Source organism: Gorilla gorilla, chromosome 8 (assembly GCF_029281585.2).
Source record: "Gorilla gorilla gorilla isolate KB3781 chromosome 8, NHGRI_mGorGor1-v2.1_pri, whole genome shotgun sequence".
Lineage (NCBI taxonomy): Eukaryota > Metazoa > Chordata > Mammalia > Primates > Hominidae > Gorilla > Gorilla gorilla.
In genome coordinates, this window is record NC_073232.2 from 110,645,929 (window position 1) to 110,665,699 (window position 19,771).

General features: G+C 49.3%; 1 protein-coding gene and 1 non-coding gene across 17 annotated transcripts in view; both read right to left on the reverse strand.

The window, feature by feature from the left end:
• Window positions 1-7,632: 7,632 nt before the first annotated feature.
• PYROXD2 (pyridine nucleotide-disulphide oxidoreductase domain 2) overlaps window positions 7,633-19,771 on the reverse strand; it is a 32,417-nt gene continuing 20,278 nt past the window's right edge. For 3 of the 16 annotated variants that reach the window (XM_063710389.1, XM_055352713.2, XM_063710399.1), the window contains 10 exons: window positions 19,392-19,453; window positions 19,197-19,294; window positions 16,949-17,123; window positions 16,472-16,606; window positions 15,049-15,235; window positions 14,639-14,795; window positions 12,394-12,548; window positions 11,255-11,361; window positions 9,012-9,132; window positions 7,633-7,936 (listed from right to left, as the gene is read on the reverse strand). In XM_063710389.1, the coding sequence (XP_063566459.1) occupies window positions 7,866-7,936; window positions 9,012-9,132; window positions 11,255-11,361; window positions 12,394-12,548; window positions 14,639-14,795; window positions 15,049-15,235; window positions 16,472-16,606; window positions 16,949-17,123; window positions 19,197-19,294; window positions 19,392-19,453 (1,268 nt within the window). In that variant the 3' untranslated portion in view covers window positions 7,633-7,865. Of the gene's footprint in view, window positions 7,937-9,011; window positions 9,250-11,254; window positions 11,362-12,393; window positions 12,549-14,638; window positions 14,796-15,048; window positions 15,236-16,471; window positions 16,607-16,948; window positions 17,124-19,196; window positions 19,295-19,391; window positions 19,454-19,771 lie in introns of those variants that run through there. The other 13 variants (XM_063710390.1, XM_055352714.2, XM_063710391.1 and 10 more) reach the window with 9 other exon arrangements.
• MIR1287 (microRNA mir-1287) lies at window positions 19,204-19,313 on the reverse strand. Its single transcript, NR_106446.1, has one exon. It is a non-coding gene; the product is annotated as a microRNA mir-1287 (primary transcript).

The following is a 19,771-nucleotide window of genomic DNA, read 5'->3' on the forward strand; positions in this document are numbered from 1 at the left end:
AGTGTTCTTTGTCGTCCTCCACTAGACTGTAAATGCTTTGCAACAAGGAACCATTCCTTAACGTTCATGTATAGCCCTACACAGTGGCCAACAACTGATGGAACTTGATGACCCTACAACCAGTTGCCCACTAGGTGTGTCCAGAGTGTTGTTTCTTGCTTAGAGCATGATTTTTGCTGTCAGAAGGACCTCAGTTCAAATCTTGACTGTGTCAACTACCAGCTGTGTGACCTCAGGGAACTATTTAACCTGTGTTTGTTTCCTCATCTGTAAAAGCAGAGATGTACAGTAATCGGCCCCCGCGTTTATTGTAGATTTAAAGCATGGGAAATTCTTGCTTGGTGCAGTGCCTGGCATGAAATCAAGGCTCACTAAAAAGCAGCCATTATTATTATCGGGTTAGTTTGGGGCTGGTGCCTCTGCTACAGTGAGTCTTAACAAGCATCAAATTAATGGAGATAGATCCTGGTTTTAGGGGAGGCATCCTGGAGAGAATGTTGAAGTGAGTTTTGGAAATCCAACAAGGAGAGAAATCAGAAGTTAACCCAATTGCATTTCTCCTAACTTTTCAACAGCCTTCAGGCGTACTCATTTTTAGCTGATTCTCCAGATATTGCTAGAACTTCTCCCAGAGGCAGATGCAGAGTGACTGTGCAGACTCTGAAAAACAGTGCTTGTCACCTGACCTTAAACGTAACAAACAACCCCTGAGGAAGGTAGCTGCAATTACAGTCATGAAGTTGGAGGAGCCCTTTCAAGGCAGATTGATTTACTGGACCAGAAATACAGCTCAACATCCCACACACAGATTTCTGCCTTTGGCAAACTGCCCTGCCTGCTTCCTTCTCTCTTGCCCTGGCGTATTGATCTGCACGTGTGAGTTGGTGTAGTTTATTGTATAGGGTTGTGTGTGTGTGTTTGTGTGTGCCGTGGTCCCAGGATGGAAGCTCCTAGATTGGGAGCCCTCTCATTGAGTGATGTCCAAAGCCTTAATTGAGGGAAATCTTGCTCCATTTCTTTTTGTGGTGGATTTAATTTCATCCCTCTGCTTCAGGTGGGCATAGAATGTTCCAGAAGGCCTCTCACTGTGTCTGATTCCTGTGCTTCTGAGTATATGTAGTAACATGTTGTTGTATAAGGAAGGAAAAAACTAGTTTTTGTTGTGTGCCTTGTGCCAGACAAAAAAAAATTACCATCTCCATGAGTCACATAAGAAATTGAGACTCGGAAGCATTAGGAACATGCCTAAAATCCAATGCTGGTAGAGCCAGGATCCAAACACAGATGTGTCTGACTTGATGCCCTCTGTCATGGTGACTCCAGGCTTGGCCCTGGTGGGAGATGGATGCCCAGCCACTATGGGAGTGAAGTCCAACTCATAGGGTCATTTTGAATGGGAAAACTTTGAAATCTAGGGGCATAATTTCAATTCATATCATCGTATTTTGCACCCATCATGTGCATGGCTATGTGGCCTTCTCCCTTGTATTAGTTATTGATTGCTGTGTGACAAATTAGTACAAACTTGGTGGCTTTGAACAACACACATTTATTATCTCACAGTTTCCACTGTTCAGGAACCTAGGCACAGCTGGACTCCCTGTTCAGGGTGTCACAAGGCTATACTCACAGTGCCGGCCAGGCTGTGTTCTCATCTGGAAGCTCAACTGGGGAAGCATCCATTTCCTTGCTCACATGTGTTGGCAGCATCCGTTCTCTGAGGTAGTAGGTCTGAGAGCTTCAGTCAGCTGGAGGCTACTGCAGTTACTTGCCACATGGGGTTTTCAACAGGGCTACATGCCTCCTCACGGCCAGCCAGGAACTGAAATTCCTGCATGATTATGCTGTGTGTGATATAACCACATACATCCTTTCACCTTTGTCATATTCTGTTGGTTAGAAGCAATTCATAGACCTCACCCACCCTTGAGGGGAGGGGAGCACACAAGGCCATGGGCACCAGTAAGCAGGGGTCCTGGGTAGGGGGCACCCTACAGATCTGTCCACCACATCCCTCTTTCCCTTTCTCCTCTTCTCCTTCCTTACCCTCTTTCTTCATTTCCCCTTTCAAGTCTAGCCTCAGACATAGGGCTTTGCCAATAAATATTAGCTTTAGAGTAATGATGTTAATAAGTGACATCACCATATTCCAGGCACTAGTTTTTTTAACTTTCTATTGAAGTATAATATACATACAGAAAGCTGCAACATCCTAAGTATAGAAATCAATGAATTCTTCAGAAACTGAACATGCCTATGTAACCATCACACAGACCAAACAGGAAGATACACTGCTAGCACCCCGAAGCCCTTCTCAGGCTTCCTTCTAGGCCTTAACACCCTCAATGGTGAACTGTTTTTTTCAATACAGCGTCTCATTCTGTTGCCCAGGCTGGAATGCAGTGGTATGAGCATAGCTCACTGTAGCCTCCAACTCCTGGGCTCAAGAGATCCTCCCTCCTCAGCCTCCCAAGTAGCTAGGACTACATGCATGCACTACCATGCCTGGCTATTTTTTTTTTTTAGAAATGAGGTCTTGCTACATTGCCCAAGCTGGTCTTGAACTCCTTGCCTTAAGCAATCCTCCCACCTCAGCCTCCCAAAGTGCTGGGATTACAAGTGTGAGCCACTGTGCCCAACCAAACGTGAACTTTTAACAGTATAGGAACTATTAATTTAGACTGTTTCTGTACAATTTATAAGCAGAATCCTACAACATGTATTATTTCATTTCTGGTTTCTTTGACTCAGTATAGTTTTGTTGCATGTGGTTCTAGATTGTTCATTCTCATTGCTGAATAGTAGCCCATCATGCGAAGGTGCCGCAATTTACTTATCCGTTCTACTTTCAATGGGCATTGGGGTAGCTTTCTGGTTGGAGGTATTACAAGTAGTGCTGCTAGGAGCAGCCTAGTATGTATCTTTTGGTGAACACCAGTAAGCATTTCTGCTGGGTATATCTGGGAGTGGGTGTGCTGAGTCACACAGTGTGCATATTTTGTGAGCTGTGTTTATGTATATACAATCCTCACATCCCTCTATGGGAGGCAACATCATCCTCTTTATACACAACAGCCTTCTGGGTCAGACCTACACTTTCTCCATGGGTCCTGGAAGATCAGACAGGAAGGAAGGCCGACAGGTGCAGTGCAGAAAGTGTAGGTTTCACCTATCTTTTCACCGTTGACAACCTTCTTTTTTTTCTTTTTTTCTTAAGAGACACATTGTTTTGAAGACTTCTGCATACCAATCAAATGTCCTTTGGTTAGTCTCATTTAATTCCTCTTGTGATTCTCTTATTAGTCAAAGACATATATAGCCAGCTGCAGAGCTGCTGGTCTGACAACCTACATAACAGCATTGACTAGTTTCAGATAAAACCAGACAAAATCCAGGTTCAGGTCCACCTTGGTCACCTCCTTACAAGAACACAGGATTTCTGTTGGGCTGTGTAAACACTAGAAGATGCCGCCCTTTCCCTTTGTGATGCTGCAGGGACCTTAGATGACTAAAGACGCCACGTCTCCACTGAGGATCTCTTAGACCGAGACCAGGTCTGAAGCGCTCTGACTTACGGCCAATCGATATATATCAATGCATAAGCCATTCACACGCCATTTTGACCAGGCACAGGCCATCATTTTTAAACAAAAATTCAAAGTCCCATCCATTTACTTTGGACTGGTTCTTATGCCATGATAGGTTCCATGAAGGTAGTGAGGAACATTTTCCAAGCTGCTGCCAAGTGGTCAGAAAGACTTCAGGCTACTGCTAGCAGACTGTACTTTGGGGTATACTTTGTTCTTTCCCATTTGTCTCTCTGTTTCTATCTCTCCATCTCTGTCTTTCTGTCTCTGTCTTTCTCTGTCTGTGTGGGTAAGTATGTTTTTTATAGTTAGTATATATAATGTATATTTACATATATATGAGAGATCTGTCTACCCATCTATCACCTATCAACAAAATTCAGGTCCCATTATATCTTACTTTTTATTAGCATATTTTTTCCATGTGATAAAAGAAAAGTACGTTCAAAAATGTAACTTTTAAAGTTATTGTTTGATATTCTATCACGTGCCGTTACCATGATTAATTTAACTAATTCTCTATTTTGGGACATGTAGGCTGTTTCCAGTATTTTGCCATTGCAAATAATACTGCATGAATATCTTTCTACCTAAATCCTCAGGGACATTTCTGATATTTTCCTTAGGCTAAGTGGTAAGATGCAGAATAACCCACAAAGCACATGGATGTTGGCTTTTGAGTCTCATGATCAAATACAAATTTATGCCGCTGTCAACAGCATAGAAGAGTGTCTTTTTTGCCCACACCAGTAATTTTCTATACAAATATTTTTTCTCAATTTTATAGGTAAAGCATGATTGTTTGGTTTTCATTGCATTTAACGGATTCCTTGTGAGTTTAAATTTTTTTTCAGGTTTGCTGTCCATTTGCGTTTCTCCTTGCTTTGCATTTTGCATTCCTTTTTCTCATTTCATGTGTCTCCACTCCCTCACAGAATGACATCCTGTGCTCATCAGGTCTCTTTTCCCCTCATTCCAGACATCAGGGCAGGAGTATTACGAAGGTCCCACAGAATAACTTGGCAATTGTCACCTGCCTTGCAAATTGAACATATGTTAGAAAGATGCACGCTCACAAGCCCACAGCCGGCTTGGTCAGCCACATCTGTCATTCCTCCCACCAGGAAGGCCAAATTCCTCCCAGAGCTGTAAACCTCACATCTCACTGAGTCTCTGGACACCATCACCCAGGGGCTGTGAGATCAGGAGGGCCTGCTGGTAACGACTTAAGCAGCTGAGGTTCCAGTGCACTTCAGGGGTTTACAGGACTGTGCCTCGAAGGAAGTGTTCCCTGCTGCTCTGGGGAAACAGGCAATTGTAAATCAGGTAACAATGAGGCCCTGACTTATTTATCCTTCTAAAAGTTTTACATATTAGGGCCAGCAAGGGACACATTTGTCCAGTTCATGGCTGATTTGCAGAGTCAGCTCTTTAGGTAAGACCAGCCCGCCTTGCTCAGCAGGGTCGGCATGTGCTGGGGGCTTGGAGGAACCAAGGCACCCTGTAGTGCTGAGGCCTTATCTTGTCTCTCGGTCTGGACTAAATGTCATCTTTCAGAGACATGAGACACAGGATGGGAAGTCACCAAACAGTGGGAAATTCTTCCTCTTGGTGCTAAAGGTGCTTTTTCCCCTCTCTCCCTGGCCTCCTCCAAGTTCCTCCTCCTTTACAGGGAACATTTGCCTGGAGAACAGCTGCACCCTTGTGATCCCAGAAATGACAGGGAACCATTAAAACAGGAACAGCAGCGATAAAAGAAGCTTTCGGGCCTTTGGCTTATACTAATTAGCAATCAAGGCCAAAGCTGAACCCAATGTCCCATAATAAATTATGACACATCCTTACAAGAGAATATTAGGCAGCTATTAAAAATAATGTTTTCAAAGAATTTTTATGGCACTGAAAACTGCTTATGACATGAAGTGAAATGAAGGAAAGATGTAAAGCCCGCATACAGAACACGGAATACCAATGACCTGAAAGACTACCTGGAAATATTGTAAAATGGGAACTGCAATTATCTCTGCAGGAAAAATTATGTGTGCATTTTATGTTTCTCTCTTATTATATTTTTAAAAGTTCCTACATTAGGCATTTGTAACCTTTGTTTACCCAAATAAATAAATAAAGTTTTTTTTTTGTTTTTTATTTTTTGTTTTTTTGAGACAGTCTCTTTTTGTTGCCCAGGCTGGAGTGCAGTGGTGCGATCTCGGCTTACTGCAACCTCCACCTCCCGGGTTCAAGCAATTCTCCTGCCTCAGCCTCCAGAGCAGCTGAGATTACAGGCGTGTGCCACCATACCCGGCTAATTTTTTTTTTTTTTTTTTTTTTTTTGTATTTTTAGTAGAGACAGGGTTTCACCATGTGAGCCAGGATGGTCTTGATCCCCTGACCTCGTAATCCGCCCACCTCAGCCTCCCAAAGTGCTGGGATTACTGAGGTGAGCCACTGCGCCCGGCTAAAAATCATTATTATTTTTAAAGACCAAGTCTGATGTGAGCTGCCCCAGGCCTTTGAAGATTTTCTATGTTCATTTCTCCCTCCCTCCCTCCCTTCCTTTCTCCTTCCTTCCCTCACTTTCTTTGTTCCTTCTTCTTTTTCCTCTTTCTTCCTCCCTCCCTCCCTTTTTTTCTCTCACTCTTCCTCCCTCTCTCCCTGCCTTCCTTCTTTCCTTCCAGAAAACCAGCAATATTGACCAAAAACAAATTTTCAACAAGATCAAGAAGTTGATGGTCCTGATGCTGAATGAGGGAGGGGGCTTGGCTACTTTAGAAAAAGCTTGGGGACCCAAACATTGTTCTGCACTGTCCTGGTCACAATGCTTCTAGGGGGCTAGTTTCAATTCTGGGTGCCAGGTTAAAAAGTATATAGAAAAGATCACCTTCTGCAGAATACAAAAATGACAAAAACATCTTCATCAATAAAAGCCGCAGCAGCAGCTCCACCATGTACTGAATGCTTATCATGTGCTAGATACTGGATGGAAACATGATCTATTGTTTGATGTGAGCTTTAAAACAACTCTTTTACAGCTGAGAAATCTGAGTTTACCAACATTAAGTAATGAGGTGGACCTATTTGAACCTGTATAAATTTTCCCAGGAAATGGAGGAAGGGAAGCTTTCCCAGGGAAGATCCTGCCTTATCTGCAGATGGGACGGCTTGGACTGTGGCCTTGGCTGCCGGAACTGCAGAAGCTGGCTGGGAGGGCTGCAATACCACGGGAACTCTGGATGGATTTTCCTGGACAAGAGTGACAATTCAACTCTCTTTAGAATTATAGAGGTTTATATTGAAAGGTGCTGGTGATGCAACAGACTTAGCTCACGGGAGGCAGAAGCCTGAATGCTCTGGAATCAGGAAGACCGGGCTCCCAGACGGCCTCAGTGGAATCCACTTTGCAGTCACCCTTGGCTGCTTTTTGCCTGACTGGAGGATTCTGTGGCTTGAGATGCCCAGCATTGTTCAGGACCATGGCCTTTGAGGGTGACTCTGTGGATCATGGGGAAATTGGGTCCATTCTTATAGCTTGCCAGGAATGTGACAGCGGTTGACTGGGCCCCACCTGGGCAGTCCTCCAATTGTTGGTAGTGGGGGTCCCAGGCAAGGACGGGGGATGCTTGGATCAGACTCTTCCACTGGTTAGATGGACTTTTTGTTTTGTTTTGTTTTGAGATGGAGTCTCTGTCGCCCAGGCTGGAGTGCAGTGGCGCAATCTCGGCTCACTGCAACCTCTACCTCCTGGGTTCAAGTGATTCTCTTGCCTCAGCCTCCCAAGCAGCTGGGATTACAGGCGCCCGCCACCATGCCTGTCTAATTTTTGTATTTTTAGTAGAGATGAGGTTTCACCATGTTGGCCAGGCTGGTCTTGAATTCCTGACCTCAAAGTGATTTGCCTGCCTGAACTTCCCGAAGTGCTGGGATTACAGGCATGAGTCACCATGCCTGGCCTTTAAATGGACTGCTTCTTAGCTGATGTAAGAATTATGAGTACCCCAGAGAAGTCTATCCCACCAACTAACACAGAGAAAAAATACCAGCAAAATAATCTGTATGAAATATTAGTTTTAATAAAACAGAACCAGTCCATGTATGGAGGCATGGGCATAAGGTCAACTTGCACTAAACGTAACTCGTACGTTTTTTCTAAAATAATTTCTTGAGCATTGTGGTGGCCTTACGTACTAACCCGAAGCTGAACTTCCTGGGAAGCTGATCCAATGGAGCACTTGGAATTCAGGGGTGGAGTCTTCTTCCTGGGTCAGAGCTGGTTCAGGGTCACATGCTCTTGAGGTCCCTAAAGGCCACATGCGCTGCATTTCGCCCAGCAGCTCCCATCACACCTCCTCCTGGAAGGGAATCTCCTATGAACCAAAGCTCTGCTCAAAAACCCACCAGGGTGGGGGTGGGGACAGGGCTTACAGAGATCCAGCAACAAAGCAGAGTGGGGCTGGTTAGAGGGGTGCGGGGGCATGGGCACTGGAATCACCTAAGACAGCCATTCAATAGATTCTGGCTCCCTCCAGGCTTCCTGCACCAAAGGTCTGGGGAGGGGCCAGGTCCACAGCCCACAGTCTCAACAGCTGAGGGTGGATGTGCTGGATGGGCAGATGCTTAGTAAGTGAAGTTAAAATTTCAGAATAAGGGGCTGGAGGGAGGGGGAAGATGTGTAAGCCCAGACTCTTTCCAGGGGACCAAGTCTACACAGCTGAGAGAAAGTGTGCATAGCAAATGACAGCCTCAGCCAGCTCCGTTAGGCTTGGAATGCGCACAAGAAAGAATTGTAAAGTTGAAGAAGTTAACTTTATCCATCCTTCCTGGTCTAAAATATGGATGGAGGCCTCTAATCCCAGCACTTTGGGAAGCTGAGTGGAGAGGATCACTTCAGCGCGGGAGTTCGAGACCAGCCCGGGCAACCTAACAAAACCCATCTCCACAAAAGAATAAAAAATTAGCCAGGCATGGTGGCACACACCTGTAGTCCCAGCTACTCCAGAGGCCGAGGCAGGAGGATCACTTGAGCCCAGGAGGTTGAGGCTGCAGTGAGCTGTGATCATACCACTGCACCTCCAGCCTAGGTGATAGCGTGAAGCCCTGTCTAAATATATATACGGATGGGGAATTTAGGGACATGGGTCTCTCACAACCCCACATTGGAATGTGGTGAGATGCCTCCACCAGGATGCATCCCCAGGCCTCCGGAGGTGTGAGCTCAACTGTGGGCTGTGGTCAGCCTGGTGGAGGCAGCGGCTGGGTGCTCACCTGTGCATGGATAATTCTGAACACAGGGCAGCTTATGTTGGGAGTTCCCTGCTCCCCTCCCTCTCTGCCACCTTCATTGCTTAACTTCCTCCTTCTCCAAGTCTCTGGCCTCCAGTGAGCCCTCCCAGTCCCCACAGGGTAGTGGGACTCCAGGTCACTCACCAGGATGAGCCCCACTTCCACAGAGATACAGGCCCTGGAAAGGGCAGCGGTAGCCAGAATGCAGGGGCACGGGGCGGGCGAAGTAGAGCTGGTCCAGGGACATGGCGCAGTGGAATATGTTCTGCAGAGGCAGGGCCACAGTCATCAGCACAGGAGAGTTACAGCCTTTCCTGCTCTGGCTGGGTTTCTTCCCCTCCCCTGTTCTTCAGCAAATGTTCTTCTCCTTCCAGGATATTTTCTTGGGTTTTAAAATGCAGAAAGGGAAGGAGATGAGACAGAATGGGCACATGCCCTGGGGCTGGGAGTGAAGTTTTCCAGAGGCTTTTTGAGGAAGAAAGCAGGGTGGGGAACACGAACTGAACGGGAAGGAAAAGAGGGTTTTGCTCTCTACTCTGCATCCCTCTCACTCTGTTGGAAAAACAGAATTGTCTGACTTATTGTGGCTGTTGGCATACGTCTCTGCGAGAACTCCCTTCTCTGGCCAAGGCATCCACCTGAGCCCGGACGCCGGTGTCCAAGCTCCAGCAGGATCACTGTGAATGGCAGACAAGGGGCAACCGAGCCCAAGCACGGTTCTGCCCCCTTGGCTTGGGTGAGACCAGCCCCAGGCTGAGAAGGGAGGCAGCATGGGACAAGCGAAGGTCAGACTCAGGGGGCAGGTCTGGACAAGAAGCCTGACGTCTGTTGGGCATCCCCACAGGAGTGCCCCCCGACTGCCCTCCTCACCTTTCCCCAAACTGAGGCCATCCTCTTCCCTCAAGTCTGCTCCTCCCCATCCTCCTGCGTAAGTGAATGACACCACCTTCCTCCCCCTGGCCTCTGTGCCTACCCTTCACATCACCTCCACCCTGACTCCTATGTGCACACTGTCACCAAGGCTTCTCAAGTCTGCCCGCCCCATGCCTGCTGTACCCAGCCATTCCCTTCCTTCCCGCTGCCTGGCCTTCTTTCCTCTATACCTGGACCAGTGCTGTTCAGTGAACATGTAATGGGAGCTACATATGTAGTTTTTGATTTATTAGTAGCTACATTTAAAAAGTAAAAGCAGAGCCGGTTGTGGTGGCCCATGCCTGCAATCCCAGCACTTTGGGAGGACAAGGTGGGAGGATCACTTGAGCCCCAGAGTTTGAGACCAGCCTAGACAACACAGGGAGACTCATCTCTACAAAAAAAAAAAAAAAAAAAAAAAATTAGCCAGCTGTGGTGGTGCACGCCTGTGGGCCCAGCTACTCAGGAGGCTGAGGTGGGAGGATGGATGGCTTGTCGAGGCTGCAGTGAGCCGTGATTGCACTACTGCACTCCAGCCTGGGTGATAGAACAAGACCTATCTCTGGAAGGAAGAGAGGGAGGGAGGGAGGGAGGAAACAAGGAAGGGAGGAAGGAAGGAAGGAAGGAAGGAAGGGCAAGCTGATGAAACTAATGTCAATAATATATTTTATTTAGCCCAATATATCCAAAATATTATAATTTCAACATGTAATCAATATATAACTTATTGATGAGATATTTTACATTTTTTTCTATACTGTGTGCATTCTACACTTGCAGCACATCTCACTTTGGCCTCAGATCTTTCTTTTGCTTTTTTTTTTTTTTTTAAATTTTCTTTCTAGAGATAGGGTCTCATTCTGTTGCCCAGGCTGAAGTGTAATGACGCATCACAGCTCACTGCAGTCTCAAACTCCTGGGCTCAAGCGATCATCCTGTTTCAGCTTCTTGGGTAGCTGGGACCACAGGTACGCACCACCACACGTGGCGGGGTTTTTGTTTTTGTAGAGATGGGGTCTCACTATGTTGCCTAGGGTGGTCTCTGATCTTTCAAGTGCTCAGTAGCTACAATGAAGCGATTGAGCCTGGCCTCCTATCTGGTCTCCCTGTCTCCAATCTCTAGTTTTTGATAAATTGACAAGTCTGAGGATGTGCTGCTGCCTTGAGAAGGGGGTGCTCTCTCTGAAGAAAGTCAGATGGCAGAGCCAGCATAGTTGTCAAGGCAGAGGGCCACAATCCTGGTGACCTTCTCAGTGGGGGCTGTCCTGCCTGTGTTTCTGAGCCCCCACTAGGGATCCCCCATTCCCTCGGTTTGACCGCTTCTCTGCCCTCTCTCAGCTGGGGTCCCTGCCACTGTCCTCCCTTCCTGATGAAAGCTGAGTATGGAGGGACAAGATAAAGCAGAGAGGTCACAGCCAGGAAGTGAGGGTGCAGAGGGAAGGCTATGGTGAGAGACCCCCTAGGCTTATACGTACCCCTCCAGGAAGCCCGAAGATTCTCTCCAAATCTGGTGGTGTGAGGATGTCTCTGCCAACCACAGAGTCCTTGAAGCCAGGGGCATAGACCTCGATGCAATCGAACACTGGGGTGCCAAAAACAGAGAAATGAGGTGGTGTTAGGAAGAAGAGGAGGCACTATGGGTGTACAGCTTGGCAAATTTACTAACAGTCATTAAATTACACACAGAAATGGGCTCATTTTATCATATGCAAATTATACCTCAATAGGTGAAAACCAAAAATCAGTCCACAAGCAAATGATTAATTCATCCCAAAGATGCATGGGTAGGCCAGTCCAGTCCCCAGTTTTCCCCACTTCCCTACCCCAACCTTAAACACGAAGCTGCTGATCTCCTTTTGCATATGCAGCTTTTTTCACCTCTTCACTATTCTCAAGCTGTTTTTTTTTTTTTTTTGAGACGGAGTCTCGCTCTGTCACCCAGGCTGGAGCGCAGTGGCGCAATCTCAGCTCACTGCAACCTCCGCCTCTGGGTTCAAACGATTCTCCTGCCTCAGCCTCCTGAGCAGCTAAGATTACAGGCATGTGCCACCACACCCTGCTAATTTTTTTATGTTTTTAGTAGCTACGGGGTTTCACCATGTTGGTCAGGCTGGTCTTGAACTTCTGACCTCAGGTGATCCGCCTGCCTTGGCCTCCCGAAGTGCTGGAATTACAGGCATGAGCCCCCACGCCTGGCCTGATCAAGCTGTTTCTCTTGCTTGGAATGCCCTTTGCTGCCTGGCCAGCTCCTAGTCATCCTTGGAAACCCAGCTTGACTGTCCCTTTGAAAGCCTTCCTTGTCTCTCTGGCTCATGCTTCTCCTTTGGTTCATGCAGTCAGCTGTGCTGTAATAAAAGGTTTCTTAATTAGTCTCCTCCATCCCTTGCTAGACTGTGAGCAACTGGAGGGCAGGAACTGTGTCTTCTTGACTTTCTTAGCCCAGTTCCTGACCCCTGCAGTCAACTATGTTGACTTGAGGTTCCCTTGACTATTTCCTCCCTTTGGGACGGCACCTGCAGTTGTCAATCCTGAATGGGGCAGTGAGGAGGAGCAGGCCCAGTCGGGTCGCATGCCCGGCTGTGGCTCTGGAGGCAGAACGTGCAGCTGTCTTTACCTCTGTCTGCATAAGCGTCTCTCTCCTGCTCGTCCCAGGCCTTGCCTCCAGCCAGCGTATAGGGCGTGTACTGAGTGAAGAGGGAGACTACATGGCAGCCAGGGGGAGCCAGGGTGGGGTCCAGCGAGGAAGGGATGCAGAGCTCAATCACAGGCCTGTGCGGGCAGGGAGGAGAGACGGCAGGTCTAAAGAGCAGCAGTGCGGAGGGTAGGGCATCTGAGATGACTTGGGACACAGTGGAGGCCCTGGGATGACACCAATTCTGGGCGATTGTTGCTGTACAGCCACAGTGGTTGTCCACCTGCATGGGCTTAGTGGCTGCTAGCGTGGTCCAGAGCACCTGTGAGGAGCTCGCCTGACCCCAGACCCCCGAATGCATGGCCTGTCCTTGCCTGCCTTCATCACACACTGTGCTCTAACCACAGCTCCCAAACGCAAATGTCTCCAAGGTCCACACAGACAGTGGGAGTGTGGAAAGGGGCCAGGCCTAAGAGAGCAGGTGCCCAAGCAGCCAGATTTCAGCCAGGCTTTAGTGGCCTGACTGCCTTTTCCAGAGCAGACCAATGGAAGACAGAGCTGCTAGGGCTGCCCCGAGCCCCAGCAGAGCTGTGACCTGCTTCCCACCCCACCACCTTTGCCTGCCACACCTTTTCTACCTGGAGCATGTTCTCCCTCTGATCTCCAAATAAGAGTCTCCTTCAAGGCCACGGGAAATGCCCCTTCTCTCTGCGTCCCTCAGCTGCAATGTTCTCGCTGAACTCGGATGTCCACCAGGGATCTCAAACATCCCCTGTTCAAACCCCAATGCCTGATTAGCCTCTAAAATCTGCCCCACCCCCACCGCCTCTTCCTCTTTTCAGTAAATGGAGGCATCATTTCACAGTCGCTCCTTTTTTTGACCCACATCCCACTCCCTATCCAACAGCAAGTCCTGTTGGCTTCACCTTCAAAACATACCCAGTCTTCCAACACTTCTCATCACTTCCCCTGCCCCCACCCTTGTCCAAGCCACTGTCCTCTCTCCCGTGGATTCTGCAACAGTAACCCATTGCAACAGATGCCTTAACTTTTTCTGCATACAGTGTCCAGGTTGGTCTTTTTAAAGCATAAGGCAGGCTCTGCACAAACTTTCCCGGAGTAAGAGCCAGGGCACTTGACAAGACCCAGCACCATCTGAGACCCTTCATTCCCAGGTGCTCTCTCTCCAGCCACTCTGGCCTCATCCCTGTGCCTCCTACAACAGCAGCACACTCCTGCCCCAGGGCCTTTGCACCTGACCTTCCCTCTGTCTGGACGTTTTTTCCCCAGATACCCATAAGATCTGTATTCTCACTTCCTTCCAGTCTCTGCTCAGTGCCACATTATTAGAGAAGCCTTTCCTCCCGTTCCCTGCCTATTTTTCTCCACAGTGCTCATCATCAGTGCTTACTTGTTGATTGTCTTCCTCTCATGGATAGAGAGTCAACGACCTGAGACTTTCTTGGCTTTGCTTGCTGATCTGTGCCCACTCACTGAACCAAGCCTGGCACAGAATAGAGACCCCAGAATATTTATAAATGGATGAATGAACTTTGCCCTATACCCTTCTTTCCAGGCGCACATCTTCTTTACCACATGCTACAAATATTTGTGTACCTGTCCTATCATAACCTTTGTGTCAGTTTCATGCCCCTGCCCCACTAATTCTCCCAGCCCATACCCAGTACAGAGCCCAGCACTGAGGAGGTTTTCAACAGTGTGTGCTGGACAGTGGACAGGATGGAAAGGCGCTTGCTCCTATAGCGCCCCTGCCTGTTCCAGAAGAATGGAAATACAGCTGCAGTGAGAGGTGGGAAATGTTTTAGAAGTTTTGCAAGAAGGCAGATTATCAGAAAAAGAAAGGCTACGGAGCAGGGGACTCGGTGAGTGCGTGCTCTCTGACGGGCTCTGAATGAGAGAACTTCCTTTGCTCTCTCAGAACACATTTTCTCCTCTTCTTCCCCAGCCCCAGCACTTTCCTGGGCAGCGCTCTGCCCCTCTGCCCCTTCTGCTAACCTGAGCCGCTCTTCACCCCTTACCTGCCCTCATCCTCAGATTTTTCACCTGGGATGCACTTCCTGTCCTTAGGAGTATGGATTTTGGCAGATCCTAAGTCACTGTGAAGGTTGAACACCAGGCCTGATCCCTGCTGTGCGTGGCATGGACAGCCCCGCCTCCCAGGCCCATGTGGAAGAACATCAGGGAACATAAAGTCCAGGGCCCCTACCTGTGGGAAGGCAGGCCATCCATGGCATCTTCAAAGGCCTGATGAAGGAGGAGGGTGTCTTCACAGTTCAGGTGGATGGAGCATTGGTGATGGGGCAGCGGCTGGCCCCTGGGAGCACTGGGGGCCGCCAGGAAGCTGGGCAGCCTGTCTACGGCCACTGAGGGACCAAAGAGGAGGGTCAGGTCTTAGCCCCACAAGGTCCTCCCTCTACAGCCAGCACCCTGCTACCCTCAGTGGCGGACGGGAGTAGGAAAGTATGAGGAAGTGTTTCACCTTCTGACCAGGCTGCAGGGGGACACAGGCTGGAGGTCCGGGAATGGAGATGATGACTGAGTTCAGCTGCCCCCAGCCTGGAGGTTTCTCTCAGATGGGTCAAAGGAGACAGTGCTGCAATGTGGTGTGCCTCTTACCATTGATCTTGGTGACAGGCGACCGGGTGTCCAGCTGAGAGATTCTCTCCAGGAACTCCTCAGGAAGCCACTCCTGGAAGGAGAAGTCTCCATGAAAGGCCTCAGATGTCCAAGGCCCCAAGGAAGCTGCCTTCTTTCTTCGCTCAGGAAGATCCCTCAGTCGCTCCCTCCGGAAATCCTCTTCATCCTTCAAAGCTCAGCCAAAACCACCTCCCCTGTGAAGCCTTCCTAGATCCCCTCCCACTCAGCTCTACCCACTTCCTCCTCCGCGCTTGGCCAGCAGTTCTGACTGTGAAATAGTCCGCACCTCTCCCTGCTTGCAAAGGGGTCAGTGGTTTGCAGGCCTCTTTTCACTACTGGTCTGTAAGCTCTTGGAAGCCTCGACGATCTCAGAATTGCCTTAACAAGTTTCTTTTTACTGATGTTTGTTGAATTTTAGTAATGGAATCACTCAGAAAAAGTAGTGCTTTGCCCCTAAGAATTGCCCCCAAGAATGGCTGGGAGCTTCATGTGCGTATACATGTTATCGTATCTTTTGGGCACGGGGTAAGTCAATTGCAAAAACTGCCCCCAAAGCTCACCCCTCCCTGTTTGCACACCCACTTCTGTGTAACCTTGCAGTGCTCTCACACTCTGACTCTAGGCTTGGCCATGAGACTTGGTCTGGCCAATGCTAGCAAACAGGATGCAAAGAGATCAAACCATGTGATGCTTGCATGCATGCTTGAGCTTGCCTGCTTTTGCCCTTTGCCAGACCCTGAGAACATGCCTGGACTACCGTGCTGGAGGAGGACAGACACATGGAGCATAGCCGAGTCCCCCACCCGGTCATCCCAGCAGAAACGGTCCTGGACCAGCCACCAGCAGCCAGCTCCCAGGCACATGAAGGAGTCCCGCCAAGATCAGCAGCCGGCAAGCTGACCCACAGCCAACTGCAGACGCATGAGCAAGCCTTAAGCAGCTGAAATCCACCAAGATCAACTGAAGTCTCCAGTTCTGGGTGCCAGTATTTCTTGTTGTATGCCCAGAAGTTTTGTGGCTCTTTGTTAATTGATTAATTAATAATCATGGATAATACAACAGATCATTGACAAAGACAATGGAATTAGAGCTGGTGAGAGGGGAGAAATCAGGAAAGTAGGAAAGTTGTGGAAATAACTCTAGATTGAAAGTCAGACCTGGGTTCTAGCTCTGGCTCTGCCAATGGCCGGAATCTTGGTCACTTCACCTCTCTGGCCCCTTCTCCTCACCTGTGAGGCTTCTTCCCTGTTTGCTACCTGCCCTTACCCGCCTGTTTCCCAAATGCAGAGACTTGGCTTTTGCATCTCACACCCTGATGCAATCCTGGCTCCCTCAATCCCCACGATTTCTAACCCCTGTTTTGGCAGACATCTAAGCTCCACCCTCCTGCCCACAGCCTCACCTGTGGCGTCAGCTTCAGGAAGGTGATCTGCGGTGATGTGTTGGACAGCACCATTTTGCTTCTCACCTCTGTGCCATCTTCCAGCACAACTCCTTGAACACAGCCTTCACTGTTCACCTGCACCTTCGCCACTGTCTAGAGCCCACCAGAACAAGGCCCCAGAAACCGCAGGAAGGGAAATCCAGGTTAGATCTTCCGGGATTTCCATGGTCTGTGCTGCTCCTAGGCATTCACAGCTTCTTCATCCCAAACCCATCCCACCAAGTTCTGCAGCTTCTCCATGAAGCCTCAGCTTCTCCATGAAACACTCAGTCTCAGTTCAGTGACCAGGGAATTCCAAGGGGGTGGTTAGCCACTAACAGACTGCATGACCTTAATCTCTTGATTCTGCAACCCATCCCCTCACCGCCCCTCTGTTCATCGGTAAAACAAGGGACCTTCCAAATCTGAGACTTTGTTCTGTCCTGGGGTCCTTACCAATAATTGGGGTGGGGTAGAGGAGCCATTCACCTTTTCAGTGAAGATGCTTGCTCCATGTGTGGTGGCTGAGCTTGCGATGGCATCAGAGAGGGCACCCATGCCCCCCTGGACATAGCCCCAGGCCCCCTGCATTCCCTCCAGGCCCCCCATCACATGATGCAGCAGCACATACCTGTGGACAGACCATCCGACTCAGATCCTGGAGGTGGGATCTCATCTCCCCAGAGTTCCAGGTGCAACTATTCCTTTCCATCTTGATCTTCAGCCCTTCCCTGCCACCATCCAGCCCTCTCTCAGTAGCCTTCAATGAGCTCAAGTTCTTGTAAGAGCCCTTTGCCTTCTCTACACCCTCTCCCCAACAAGTGTGTCTACGTGCATAGCTTATTACCACAAAGAAGGCAACGACGCCCAAACCTGCAGCTCCAGCCCTCTCCTGAGCTCCAGCTCCGGTGTCCAGCTACCCACAGATATCTCCCTTTGGACCCTTTCTTGGCAGCGTCTTAAACCCACCACCTTTTCCCCATTCTCCAGCTGCTTCCCCTTCAATCTTTCCCATCCCAGTGAACGGCACCTTTCAACAGGAGGTTCTGTTTCCGACAGAAATCCAGGTGTCAGCCTTGACCGCTACCATCCTTCCCCATCTACATCCACAAAGCAACACCAACTCAGCCTCCAAAGGGCTTTCAAGGTCATCCCACCTCTCAGCCTCTCTTCTCTTCCTTATGCTGCTGCAGTAGTGCCCCTCATTGGAACCCCTCTCCCACACTTTCTCTCCTGCAGGTCTTGTCCACATATATCCTGGAGCCCTATCTTAAAGCCCAGCTCTGCTCCTGCCACTCACTTATCACCATTCCAAGCCTCCCCGGCTTGGCGCTGCTCTTAGGATAATGGCCAGTCTTCTAGCAGGCACTCCAGCCTCATCCCTCATCCTGTCCCCCTCTCCATATCCCATCCTCCTAACTAACAGAACCTCTCAATTTCCTGGGTGGATCACACGTTCTCTCAACCCCAGCATTTACCCTGCTGTTCTGTCGGCCTGAAGCCCCTCCCTCCCTCATCTTATGTTTTGTTAACTCCTCTTTGTCCTTTGGGTCTCAGATCAAACACCTCTTCCATGTAGAGGCTTCTCTGACCCTAGACCAGGCTGTGTCCCGGCTGCTCCTCCTAGCATCACACTCACGCCACTTCATCATCATCACTCGCTCTGTGTCTCTCGCCCATCAGGGCATCTGCTCCGCACAGGCAAGCGCTCATCCATATTTGTTGGAAGAATTAATGATGGAACAGATTACTTAAAGATCACAAACGGAGCACTGGTTAAGCCTCCCAGGGATCTGAAGAGAAAAGGGCAGGAGGCCCCAGCTGGAAGATCCAGATGGGCTGGTAGATCACAGCTTGGCCAATGTGTGGCAACTGCTGCCAAGCCCCCATCTCCATCGCCCTGGGGGAATTTGGGGCCGGCTTAATATGTGTTGAAAAACCACTTCCGAGGGTGTGCTCATCCCTTGAGAGAAAACCACGTCAACGGCTTCTAGCTTCTAGCTTCTAGCTGTATCTTCTGGTGCACTGGAAACGGCCCAACCCTTGGCTGCATTCTCCATCCCAACACACACACACACACACACACACACCCCTCCATTCCTGCTTCTGCGGGGGCTCATTAAGTCAGACCACACTGCAGGCTTTGCTGTGTCTGACTGCCACCTCTCGGATTGGGCTGTCAGCACAAACCCTCACTCATAAAGAAAAAGGCAGCTTCCTGTCCATCCTGAGGTGTCTGTGTGAGTGTGTACCAGAGCCCAGGGGAAGGAACAGTGAGAGAGAAGGGAGAATGGGCGTTTGCGGGAGTGGAGAGGTGGAAGAGGGAAGGGAAGAGGAGAGAAAAGAAGATATTAATGTTGAGCTATCAAGCGGGAGGTGGGAGAGAGGCTTTTCTTAGTGAAGCAGTAGGGCACAGTCACTAAAAAGGAAGATTTTGGGGAGTCAGACACCTCAAGCTGGAAATCAGCCTTGCCACTTACCAGCTGAGTGGCTTTGGGCAAGACACTCCCTTCTCTTAACCGCAGTTCTCAGATGTTGCTCTGAGGGTTAAGTGGATCGTGTGTGATGTGCCTGGCTCGGTTCCTGGCTCACTGGGTGAGCTCTGTTAAGTGGCAGCTGTTGTTGCTGCCACTGCCACTGTTGTCCTCACTCCTGTTGGGGAACATGCCCTACTCCTGTGTCCCACCTCACCCCCCTCACTCACCCACTCCCTGGAGTGTGGGGACTTGTCATGGCTCCAATCACTGCATCTGTGGCTAGAGTGGCTTTTAAAGGCTCAGACTCGAACCACTGATCCAGCACCTGGACAGCACAACAGCAGAGAGAAGGGCTTAGGAGCTTCGATGGGAGGAGGGCTCTCTCACTGCCTGGTCGGGCCTGAGGCTGGGGAACCACTCACCTTGGTAATGGGAGCTGTGAGGACCTCATAATATCGGGGAAGCTGGGCTCCCAGGATGCGGCCTACAAGAGAAGATCCACAAAACAGAAGTTGAAACAGGTGACAGGGAAACCCTCCGACCTGGCCTGGGGGATAAAAGCATGCAGGAGGCCGAGACTTCCTGCCAGGAGGTGGTATAGCACAGCCAATGCAGGGACAGATCCAGCTTGAGTCCTGGCCACACCTCTCACTAGCTGCAGTGCCTGGGACACATTTTTAACATCTCTGAACCTGCTTCTTTACCTGTAAAATGGGAATCCTATTTTACACCCCAAGGGCTACGGTGAGGATTAAATGAGCTAGGTAAAGCATTTGCAAGTTCATGGGTACTTAATACATTT